At 40.3% G+C, this 12,966-nt stretch overlaps 1 protein-coding gene across 1 annotated transcript in view; it reads right to left on the reverse strand.

Moving 5' to 3' along the window:
- LOC103270821 (rho GTPase-activating protein 26-like) overlaps nucleotides 1-12,657 on the reverse strand; it is a 53,004-nt gene extending 40,347 nt beyond the window's left edge. Inside the window, exon 1 of the mRNA XM_008068329.1 lies at nucleotides 12,561-12,657. Coding sequence (XP_008066520.1) covers nucleotides 12,561-12,588 — 28 coding nt within the window. The 5' untranslated portion in view covers nucleotides 12,589-12,657. The remainder of the gene's footprint in view (nucleotides 1-12,560) is intronic.
- Nucleotides 12,658-12,966: the final 309 nt, after the last annotated feature.

Raw genomic sequence — 12,966 nt, forward strand, 5'->3', positions numbered from 1 at the left:
TCCACTCACCTCAGCCTCCCAAAGGCGCGGGAGTACAGGCTGAGCCACCGAGCCTGGCTCACAACAGTGATTTAAAAGTGCCCTCTGCTCTACAGGTCTGTAGTTTTTTGAAGTTAATAAGGATGAGAGTTGTGACAACCATTTACAGAACCATTCTTTCTTGGTAATCTGGGTGGAGAAGGAAGTAGTCTCACTCTCATCATGATCTACTTGGGGGAAACGCCACTGGAAGGTAATGTTCATTCCTGTTGACAAAGGTTTCAAAGAAACCTGTGTAATTCATACATAGGATGACTACAAGCAAACTGAGTTTGTTTTGAGAAGGGGACACTATTAATAAGCATGCTGAAATAGCAGGCGTGACCCAGGATACACAGTCACCCTGGTTGGGTCCTTTGCAGGGAGGATGACAGCATTTAGCATTCGCTCTCACTTCTGCCAAGTTTCAACCTCAGAAAGCTGGAGGACAGAAAGGTCACAAGAAGCTCAATGCCTCCTCCTCTCCTTATCTCAGCCTTTCCCTGACTCAACAAAAGCACATGCCTAACCAGCACTTACCTATGTAATCAAACTGTACCTTTTTGTGAGCACAGTGGCTAACTTCCAATAACACACTAACAGATGAGATCATGGGCACACAGAAACACTCAAATAGGTAAAACAGGCATGCGGTCCTTCTAGCTGGTCTGGGTTGAGGGCAGGGTCAGGCTGATAGAAAAATAAGAGGGGTCTGCCCTGTCTCAGAATCACGTAGCACACCAGTTCAAGGCTTGCTGGAAGAGGCAAAGACCAGATTTGGGCAACTCCACATATGGGCCAGAAGACAGCTATCCCTGAGCATTCAGGAGTGGAGGGAGAGCTGTCAATTCCCCAAAATACAGAGAAAATTGCCCACATGACAAGTTTTTCCCAAACCAGACTATCCCCAGTCTCCCAACAACGGTCAATCACTAGTCACCTCATGGTTGATGCCTCGTGAGGGCAAAAACTTTCTTCTTAAATTATCCCAAAGGTACATAGTATTTTGGTTACAACTAATTACCAGAAAAAAGGAAGTAACCCATGTGAAGACAAAAATCATTGGGAACAGAATAGGATACGCTTGTTAATGTCCCTCTCAATGCTTTTATTTTTCATTTTCCTAACCATTTCAGAATTGACCAGCAAGGACCTTAGTTTACTTCCTACATGTTGTTCTTAAAAGAAACAAAAACAGAATAAAAACAATCATAATTCATAACAACTCACCTTATGGTACATATGCTACAAACCCACCAAGAAAAGACTGTGACAAGAAAAATTAAATGGGTAAAAGTAGAAAGCAAAGAGAGCAGGAATAATCCTTCAGCTAAAGTGCACTCCAAATTTTTCCCAGAAGAAAGGGTGGAGATGTCAAAGAGGACAACATTGCATTCTAATAATACTCCATCCCCTGAGTATGGCTGGCATTTCATACAGTCTGTCAGGGGCTCCCAGAGAGGACCAGGTCCAGGGCCTGGTAAGGAGACAGTTCCTACCTGCAGAGGAAACTTGATCCCAGGAACCTCATAAAACAAAGCATCTATTACCTCTAAATAGGCTATGTCACTATTTCCAGAATAAACCTCTGCAAGTACTATACTTCAGTCCTCAGAAGGCCAAGAAAAGTCAAGAGAACAAAGACCAGGAAGAAGTTCTAAGAAGGAGTACAGCATAAACTACAGCACTTGAAGAATAAAAGAAGTACCAATGCTTCCTGGATACCAGGAGGAGTCAGTAGCTAGTAACAGCTGACATTTATTGAGCACTTACAAGTGCAGGCATTGTTTGAAGCATCATGCATACACATTAAACTAATTCCCCCAATAATTCTGAGAGGCAGGTCTTATTACCATCATCATTTGGAGCTGAGAAAACTGAAGCAGCTTCTAGATTTGGGTCACCCAGAGAGGAAATAGCAGAGCTAGGAAGGGACCCCCACATTTTTTTTTTTTTGAGTTGGAGTCTCACTCTGTCACCCGGATTAGAGTGCAGTGGCCGCTCCTGGCCACCAGAGCCTTGACCCACTGGGCTCTGGCGATCCCTCTGCCTCCGCCTTCCAAGTAGCTGAAACTACAGGTGTGTGCTACCACGCCAGGTTACTTTTTGATTTATTATAGAGATGAGGTCTCGTCAAGTTGCCCAGGTGGGTCTTGAGCCCGTGGGCTCAGGCAATCCACTCACCTCAGCCTCCCAAAGGCATGGGATTATAGGCTGAGCAACCAAGCCCGGTTTACTTTATATTTTCAAAGTGTTCAGGTTAGCCTGTAGTAATCCTAAAGGCAGACCTGAATGCAAGGTCTGATGAGATTTGAAACCTAACTGTGGTGTCTTCTGAAGTCATGAAAACTAGGGTTTATTTTAGCTTTTACTGTATGGCAGCAGCAAGCACAGCTACCGGCTTGGCCCCAAGAAGCCAGCTCATTAACAAGGTTTGATTTGGAATTCCCAAGCCCCTCACACTTTTGTGTATCTGGCAAGGAAGACACCCACACCCCACCAACCCCAGGAAGCTCCTCTTTCTAAATATAGCAGGAAACTGCCCAGTCTCCAGCTCTCCATGCAGCATTCTGTGCCTTCCAACCACGATGAAATGAGCCAGACGTAAACATGCCATGACAGCTCCTGGCCCACACTGCCAAGCTGTTTTCCTTACCATTTCCTCTCTTTCTCCACTCTGGGCTTCTACAAAAATGTGTAAAACCCCGTGCCTACAATTTGTAAAAATTCCTCTGGCCACTGATGAATGCTGTCGGTCTCACTCTAAAGAAATGATTTCCTTCTTAGTCTCTTGGATTCAAGGTTGGAACACACTGTTGGATATGGCCAAAGTTCCATTCCATCTCCCATTTACCTCTAAGAACCTGCAGCTCAGAAAGGATATAGGGCATGACTAAGGCTAATAAAGACACAATCAATTAAATGTGACCTCGATCTTGATATCTCTCTCTCTCTCTCTCTCTCTTTCTCTGTCTGTCTCTGTCTCAGACACACACACTAGATTTTCTTTTTCTCTCCTCTGGTTAATTTAGAATCAGTGTCAGTGCCTAACAGAAGTGTCAACTAAGGTTGCTCCTGATTTAAGCAAAAGGTTAAGCTTCAGAAACAATTTAACACACTCAAAGGAACACCAGAAAAATAACTGGCTACAGGGATGCAAAGGATCTAAACTCTATTGTCAAAGATGTCAAAGAGCTGGCAAAAACTGGAGTCGGCAACCATTCCATTTGGAGGAATTTACCTCATGGAAATGCTGGGATCCACACACAAAGGCAGATGTGCAAATGATCACTGCAGCACATTTTCTAATAGTGAAAAATGGAGACAATCCAAGCACCCTTCAATAGGAAACTAGGTAAATCAACTATGGCATATCCACACAGAAGTCTCTGTAGTCTTTAAAAAAAATGTGCTACGTACTTGTAGTGACATGGAAGACCTCTAAAACAAAGTATTAACTGGAAAAGCAAAATGCAAAATAATTAATATAGTACAATCCCACTTATGAAGAAAATCATAGAAAAATGATAAGGACAAAAGCATACCCAACTGTTGACAACGGTTGTTAGCTCAGGAAAGGAAATGCTTTACTCTATATGCTTTTATACTCTTTGATTCTTGTATGAGACTATGAGAACGTATTCAGAAACTGTCTTTTTTTTTTCTTTGGTCTTTGAGATTAGGTCATTCCTTCACATTGTTAATTTCTCTCCCAAACCTAATCCTCCCTAAGTTCTCTTTACTTTAGAAAATAGTAGCATTATTTACATAACTGCTCAAGCCAAAATCATTTGAATCATTCTAGACTTCTCTCTTCTCTCATACCCCATATCCTATGCAGCAAATCCTGTGGGCTGCTTCCAAAAGCCCTCAGCATCTGACCACCCCAGCCCAAGGTGCCATTGTCTCTGATTTCACCTCTTACAGTAGTTTCCTAACTGGTCTATCTGCCTTCACTCTTGCTCCACATGCCTATTCTCTACACAGCTGCCTGTGTGATCTTCTGAAAGCATGAGCAGGATCATGTCACAGCCTCCCATGATTCCATAAGTCCTTTCTAGAATTCAAGATATCCATTACCTGCTCCTGACCTCTCTCCTCATGCAGTTGCCTTTACTCTGCCCTACTCACAACTGGCTGTGACACTGGCCCCAAAACACCCCATCCAATCTCCCACCATGACTTGCGCACCTGTTCCCTCCAGCTAAATGGCCCTTACTGTAGTCTAGGACTTTGGAGACTTTTTTTTTTGAGTTGGAGTCTCACTATGTCTCCCAGACTGAAGTGTAGTAGAACGCTCCCAGCCACGGCAGCCTCAACCTGCTCGACTCTGGCAATTCTTTCACCTCAGCCTTCCAAGTAGTCAGAACTACAGATGCACGCTACCATGTCCAGTCAATTTTTTATTTTTTGTAGAGCTAAGGTCCTGCCAAGTTGCCCAGGTAGGTCTCGAACCCATGAGCTCAGGCAATTCACTTGCCTTGGCCTCCCAAAGTGCTGGGATTACAGGCTCCACCAAGCCCAGCCTGGAGATGTGTTAAGGGCAAAGCAGGGCCTCCATATTTGTTGAATGAAAGTCATCCTTTGTGATGAGAAAAAGATACATAATTTGAAACAAACAGGGTTATAATTTAAAAATTAAAACTAATGGCTGGCCAGGCACGGTGGCTCAAGTCTGTAATCCCAGCACTTTGGGAGGCCAAGGCAAGAGGACTCCCTGAGCCCAGGGGTTCAAGAACAGTCTGGGCAACTTGGCAAGACCTCGTCTCTACAATAAATCAAAAAATTAGCTGGGCATGGTAGTGCGCACCTGTACTCCAGCCTGGGCAACAGAAACAAAACAAAACAAAACAAAACAAAAAACTAGAGTCAACTGAAACTTAAATCCAGGGGAGAAAAAAACCTTTGACTTACAGCTTCATATTGACATCCTTCCCTTGGCTATGTTTTAGAAATGCAATGGTCTTAAAAAGATAACAAATTCCCCTTCATCAGTTGCTTTCTCCAATAGCTCAATGGTGATAACAGTTCTTTCCTGAACAGTTCTCATTTTCTTCAATTCAGAGAGTTTGGATCATTAGCTTACACTGCCCAGAATTATGAAGTCCAGCTTGTGGCATATGTCCAGAGTGATGCTGACTGGCCTAACTAGAGTAGAAACCTGAAGAACAGCCTCATAAGAGCTGTTCTCCAAAGTACAAAGGTCCTGAAACTGATCCGTTGACTACATCTGAGGTTGAAGAAAATAGAAGCAAAAAGTCCCCAAAAGAGGGCAAATGTAAAAATATATTAAGTACTGTTGATTTACTCACTAGAAGTTTTATGGAATAAAGTAAAAGAAAAAATTAAATAAACTATTCAGCAAAGAAGATACATCCATAAACAATAAACACATGAAAAGATGCTCACCATCATTAGTCATCAGAGAGGTGCAAATTAAAACCACAATCAGATACCATTTACATCCACTAGGTTGACTACAATCAAAAAGAAAGACAATATAGCAAGTGTTGTCAAGGATGTGGAGAAACTGGAATTCTCATACACTGCTGGTGGGAATATGAAATAGTGTTTCTGCTATGGAAAACAGTTTGGCATGTTGTTAAAATAAATGTAAGTTTAAGTTAAATTTAAACATAAGTTTACCATACAATCTAGCAAAATTCTACTCCTAGGTAAGAAATGAAATTAGAAGTGAAAACACATATCCACATCAAGACATATATGCGAACATTCACAGCAGCATTATTCATAGGAGCCAAAAGCTAGAAACCACCCAAATGTCCATCAGCTGGTAAATGAATAAACTTATGCTTTACAAAATGGAATGTTCTTCAGCAATAAAAAGTAACTACAGATGCAGCATGTTTTAAGATTGAACCTTAAAAACATCATAGTAGGCCGGGCTCAGTGGCTCAGTCTGTAAATCCCAGCACTTTGGGAGGCCGAGGTCAGTGGATTGCCTGAACCCGCAGGTTCGAAACCCACCTGAGAAACTTGGCAAGACCTCATCTTACAACAAATCAAAAATTAGCCAGGCGTGGTAATGCACGCCTGTCATTCCAGCTACTTGGGAGGTTGAGGCGGAAGGATCGATCACCAGAGCCCAGCAGGTCGAGTCTGCGGTGGCCAAGAGCATGCCACTGCACTCTAGTCTGGATGACAGAGTGAGACTCCAACTCAAAAAGAAACAAAAAAACAAAAATCAAAAAAAATCATAGTGGGTGAAAGAAGCCAAATGCAAGAGACCACAAATCATATGATTTAATGGGTTTAAATTACCAGAAAAGACAAATTGTAGAGACAGAAGAAAGTAGATGAGGGTTGTATGAGGCTTGAGGCAAAAATGGAGAATGCTGGGAGATGGGCCCGAGAGGTGACAGAAGTGTTCTACAACGGGTTTGGAGCGATAGCTGCAAAACTCTGTAACAACAAACCACTGAATTTTATACTTAAGGAAGGAGAATTTTATGGAATGTAAATTATAATTCAATAAAGCTTTAAAAAAAATTCCCTCCAAAACATGCTGATCTGAAACAAATGGCTACTTTGAAAGGAATAAATGTAATACAATGCTCTTGTGAGAGACATCCATGATAAACTCATATGTCTATTCCAAGTGTTAGTGACCATTCTGAGGGAGAAAAGAGATGGAGAGAAAATAAATATGTTTCTATGATTTTAAAAAAGAAGAAACAGTCTTTCTTAATGACAGTTGTTGGTATTTAAAACTCAACAATAAGATATTCAGGCATAAAAAGAAATGAAATTCCAAAACATACTATAACATGGATGAACATTGAAAACATTTTACTAAGTGAAATAAGCCAGATAAGAATGACAAATATTGTCCAATTCCACTTATATGAATACACAGAATAAGTAAATACATAGACAGAGAGTAGAATAGAGGTTCCCAGGGGACGGGGGAAATGGGGAGTTATTGTTTAATGAGCAGAGAGCTTCAGTTTGGGATGATGAAAAAGTTCTGGAACTACTAGTAACAATTACACAAAACACTGGGAATATACTTAATGTCACTAAATTGTACACTTAAAATGGTTAAAGTGATGAATTTTGTGTTATGTATAATTTTACAATAAAAACAAACTAAAAATAAGAAAACAAAAATTTTAAATGGGCAAAAGATCTGAACAGACACCTCTCCAAAGAAGATATGCAGATGGAAAGTAAGTATATTAAAAGATGCTCAACAAGAAATTGCAAATTTTCTTAAAAATTAAATACTATCGTATACCTATTAGAATGGCCAAAATCCAAAACACTGACAATGCCAGGAGGATATGGAGCAACAGGAACTCTTATTCATACAAGATGGTACAATAACTTTGGAAGACAGTCTGACAATTTCTTTAAAAGCTAAACATATACTTGCCATACTAGCCTAGCAATCTCACTCATTGATATGTCGCCAAATGAGTTTAAACTTACTTCCACATATAAAGCGGTGTGCAAATGCTTTTACCAGCTTTATTCATAATTGCCAAAACTTTAAAACAAACAACATGTCCTTCAATAGGCAAACTGTGATACATCCAGACAATGGAATATCATTCAGCAAGAAGGAGAAATGAGCTACCAAGCCATGAAAAGACATGGAAGAACCTTAAGCACAAATTGCTAAGTGAAAAAAGGCCAACCTGAAAAGTCTACAAACTGTTTTATTCCGACTGTGTAACATTCTAGAAAAGGTAAAATTATGGAGACAGTAAAAAGATAAGTGGTTACCAGAAGTTGAGGGGAGGGTGGGATGAACAGAGAGAGCACAGAGAATTTTTAGGACTGTGAAACTATTCTGTATGATGCTATAAAGGCAAATATATATCATCAGACATTTGTCAAAACCCAAAGAATGGACAACACAAAGAGTGAGTCCTAATGTAAACTACACACTTTAGTTAATAATGTGATATTGATATTGATTCATCAACTGTAACAAACGTACCACACTAACACAAGATGTTAGAAATAAGAGAAACTGGAAGGTACAGGTATAAGGAAGGGAGCTCTCTACATTTTTCACTCAATTTTTCTGTAGACCTGAAAGTACACTTATATTAATTATTTTAAATTCAGGAGAGGGAGGCTTAAGTCATAGTCAGTGAGTTGAAAACTACAGATTGGATGTAATTAATTCAATCCTACTAAGAACATTATAAAATGACAGGACAGGATTGTTTTATACCAATGTTACATTAAAACTAAAAAAAATCTTGTTTGTATTTAACTTGCTGTTGTTTATATCTGTATGAATAATATGTACTCCAAATGTCAATTATCGCCAATTATAAATGTTTAGGTAATGCCTACTTTTTCCTTCATTCACAAGGTGATAAAGCAAAGGAAAGGATTGGAAAAAAACTTTTGCAATCTAACCCATATCCAACTGTTCCATCAGGAGCTTGAGTAATATAATTACTCCTAAACAAAGCAGGATGGCACTGTACATGCTTTGGGAGTTCATGCCATTCAACAAGGGCTTATCTATTGCAAAAAGTCTATATTAAACCCTAAAGGTTTACAGGGTGACAGGCTGTAAAGGACACAACTCAATGTTGATATTTTTACTTTTATTTTAATGGACAAAGAGAGTGAACCATTTATCTTAGTGAATCAGACCAGAAACAGGTTTCTGGTCTTTTTGTTCAATGCTCTGTTACTCACTTAAAAGACAATCATTGATAATCACTCAGTGCTACCCCAAAAACAAATTCTGCTGCTTTACAAAGCCAAGAGATACTCAGCCACCCTCAATGGCCCCTCTAACCTACAAGGGTTCTTTAAAGCCTGTGACAAAGAACTACAAAACTTCAGAGCACAATATAAAATATTAGCTAGTCTCCACTATCCAGGGTTGAGTGCCTGAAAAACAACTGGGAACTGTTCTCATTTAATCAAGCACCTGCTGCTCGATGTTTCTCCTTTCTAGGATCTAGATCTATGAAGGAATTGCATCTTCATTGCCAACATCTTTGCTGCAGACACTGAAGAATAATGTTCAAGAGAATGCCCTGCAGACCACTGCAAAGTTCAAAACTTATTGCACAACCTCCTAGATGTGTGACCTTAGACAAGTTACGCCGACTATAAAATGCAGAAAGAGTATTCATCACCAGGAAGGGTGGTAAGGACTAATGAGACAGTGTATGTACTTACCATAGGGCCTGGTGCTTGGTAGGTATGCAATAAATAAAAGATGCTGGTTTTCTTAGAAGACTGTCTACTTTTGTTAAAATTTGCCTTGGGGACGTGATACAGGACACAAATCTCAAAATGACTGACCACTGAAAATGCAATTAAAAAGGAATGTCATCTCCAAAAAGTGTCATGAGAAGTATAGGCTCAAATGAAGAAATAAATTCACTTCACTTTGTTTAAAAAAAAAAGAAAGAAAAAAGTGGCACCCCGCAGGATACTGACCTCAGAGTATGGCTTTATTCAGAATCACACACTCTTGACTGAATCCCTTGACTGAAAGGTCAAAGGGATTCTTAGTCTTGTTTCATTATTTCCTCTGCACTCACCAAAGTACCATGAACTGGAAGGAATCCATTCATATCCCATGGGTTGGAAACACCAAGACACACTAGGTTTCTTCAGGACCTAAGACACCATTACATCTTCAGGATCTCACCTCCCCTCTGATTTGAAGGAGAACAGCTTACTGATTCAAAGTTTCCCCACCTGAAATTCTAATCAACAATGTACCCAAAGTTGGACACCACCACATAGGGGAAAGCATTTAAAATTGCCCTTCTAATGTCCAATATAGGCAAATATACAGAGACAGAAAATACATTAGTAGCTGACTAGGGCTGGGGGAATTGGGAAGAAATGGGGAAGGACTGCTAATAAGAACAGGGTTTCTTTTGGGGGTGCCGAAATTGTTCTAAGATTGATTGTGTTGATGGTTATACGACTCCATGAATGTACTAAAAACCATTGAACAGGATGCTTTAAATGAGTGAGCTGCATGGCAATATGAATTATATCTCAATAAAGTTGATATTTTAAAAACCACACTTCTCCCCCTCACCTTAGACTGTCAGAATAAATGTACTCTATCTCAGAAAGCAGATGTCAAACTTAAATGGGTATAAGCCCAGCAATAAGTCCAGAAGTCAGTGTCAAGATGGAAAGAAACACAGTTCCTAAAAACCCCCACCATCCCTCAAAACCAACAGTCTAACTCACTTCTATTTCTATGAAACCACATTTGGTTAGCTATTGAGTCCATGAAACAGCCAGATGTGAAGCCCAATGCACTCTGCAAACTTTTCCCTTGATGCAGACAGGCAGACAGACCAGCCACTGAGAGGGGAAAATTAGTCTAGCAGAAAAGGTTGAAAATTTAAGCTACCAGAATGTTATAAAGAACAGAAGAACCAGGCACAGTGGTTCCCAGTTACTCAAAAGGCTTGAGGTGGAGGGATCATGCTTGGCCAGGAGTTCGAGATCAGCCTGGACAACACAGCAAAACCCCATTCTAAATTTTTTTTTTAATTAGCCAGGCATGGCGGTACATGCCTGTAGTCTTAGCTACTAGAGAGGCTGAAGCAGAAGGATTGCTTGAGCCCAGGGATATGTGGTTATAGTAAACTGTACTCCATACAAGATAACAGAGCAAGATTCCATCTCTTAATTAAAAAGAAGAAGAGGAGATGTTGAGAGGCTTACTTATTTTGTTCCTTTTTAACTTGTGGAACTTTTTTTGGCATAACCCCGACTTGATACAAATTCTGTTACCAAGCTTCTGCTCACCAGTGGCTAATATAGAGCTGTGTAAGATACCAACAACTGCATAAAGGAAGCATGGGTATAACTCTCTGCACTCAAGCCAAAACATTATTCCTCTGCTCTTGGTGGCTTTAGCTCTCAGAATCATGAAGTCTTGACAATCCTAAGTGCTGGAAGATGGTAACAGCAACCACCATGATTGAGCAGTATGATGTGCCCAGACCCAAGCTGAATGTGGTCTTAGATGCATTGCTCCACTCAGTCCTCACAACACCTCCAGGAGGTGGAGTGGTCATTCCCGTTTTACAAAGAAGGAGTTCAGGCTTCGCAACAGGCCCAGATCCAAACAATAAGTAGGTGATGGGGCCAAGGTTCTACCCTAGGAAATCCTAAAACCCTTAATTCTACAAGTCTGAACTTCATCTCCAGTTTCTATCCATAGTAAGAAAGGAAGAAAAAAAGACTTCAACATACAGAACCATTTCAACTGAGACACTGATTAATCAGGTCAGAGGAAAGGGTCTTGGGGGAATGAGCCCCCACGGAAAAGACCAGAACAAATCCACACCAGAAACAACTGACTGGGAGTTGCCAAGGCTCTACTTCACATCAAATAAGAACCTTCTCCAAAAGCAGGTTTTTTAAAAGCATATGTCCCAGATTATTTTATAGCTTACCCTCTGTCTAGACCAAAGGTGTGGATATCAGGGAAAGACCTTCATTTTTATGGAGGCCAGAGCTTTTATCAGATTCTCAAGGGGATTCAAAAGACGAATGTACAAAAACGGCTGTGCAAGAACCACAGTGTTGTTTCAGGATTAAGTGCACTGGCTTTGGAATTTGACAACTTGCGTTTAAATATACCTAATTGCTGTGTCACCTTGGGCAGGTTACTGACCACTCCAATCCTCAATTTTCTCATTCATAAAGTGGAAGTAACAATAACTATGATCTAGCTGAACTTTGGCAATCCCTGGAAGCCAGTTTTATTGCTCATGATTAACACCTGAAGGAAACCAAAACCCAAAGAACTGCAAATACCAGTTGTAAAATAAATATGGTTATAAAATAAAACCAAAAAATTATAGAGCTGTAAGAGAATGTAGATCATCTAAACCAATGTTACTTATATAATCACATATTTATATATGTATTTATTATTTTATTTTATTTTTTTAGTTGGAATCTCACTCTGTTGCCCAGACTGAGTGCAGTGGCTGCTCCTGGCCACCGCAGCCTCGACCTGCTGGGCTCTGGCGATCCTTCTGCCTCAGCCTTCCAAGTAGCTGGAATTACAGGCGCTCACTACCACACCCAGCTAGTTTTTTGTTTTTTTGTTTTTTGATTTATTGTAGAAATGAAGTCTCGCCAAGTTGCCCAGGCAGGTCCATATATTTATTTTTAAGTTGTACTATAAAAACACCAGCTTACTATGTACAGTTGTGATAAAGATGATCTGAGGCAAAATAACACAAATACTAATATATTAGTATACTACATAGCAAGCACTTCATGATAATAGAATGCCTGAAGTCTAGGAAACTCTTTTATTTTAAGAGGTCACATGACCTGTCCAAGTAACAGTAGTAGAACACAGTAGTAGTAGAGCTGGATGTAGAAAGACCAGAACACTTAGTTTCCCATCAGTCTTTCCCCCAAGTTACAGGGCTGCTCCATTCCATTAGATAACCCTTTGACTTCATCACTGCAATGTTTCTTCCTCTCCAGGAATTCTTGCCCTCCAAAAAATACTAGTAGAAAAATTGACAGTCACCCAAATGCACCCTCCTGAGATTCAAGGCCAAGATACATAATGCAAGTTCAAATTCCAGCAGGCATGAGCCAAGGTGTCTCATTCTGGGCAAGTGGGGTGGGGTAGAATTAAGAGTTCTGCATGGGCAAGAATTCCAGCTCTGGATCAAGTCAGGTGGATTCAAAAGCTCTAGCCCTGCTGCTAGAGTTGAGTGACCCTGTTTTCTCATTTGTAAAATGAATTAAAGCACATGAGACAATTCATGAGTGAAGCAGTGCCTGGCATGGAGTACACCACTGTAGTCATAGGGGCAGCAAAATATTCACTACTACAGCCTCCAGTGCCCAGTGCCTTTCCTAACACATCAGGGACACCAAACGTCTGCTGAGTGAGGCCGAGAACCAATTAAAGTCAGCCTGACAACCAATAAAAATTCC

Source organism: Carlito syrichta, unplaced genomic scaffold (assembly GCF_000164805.1).
Source record: "Carlito syrichta isolate Samal-C Ts95f unplaced genomic scaffold, Tarsius_syrichta-2.0.1 Scaffold310316, whole genome shotgun sequence".
Lineage (NCBI taxonomy): Eukaryota > Metazoa > Chordata > Mammalia > Primates > Tarsiidae > Carlito > Carlito syrichta.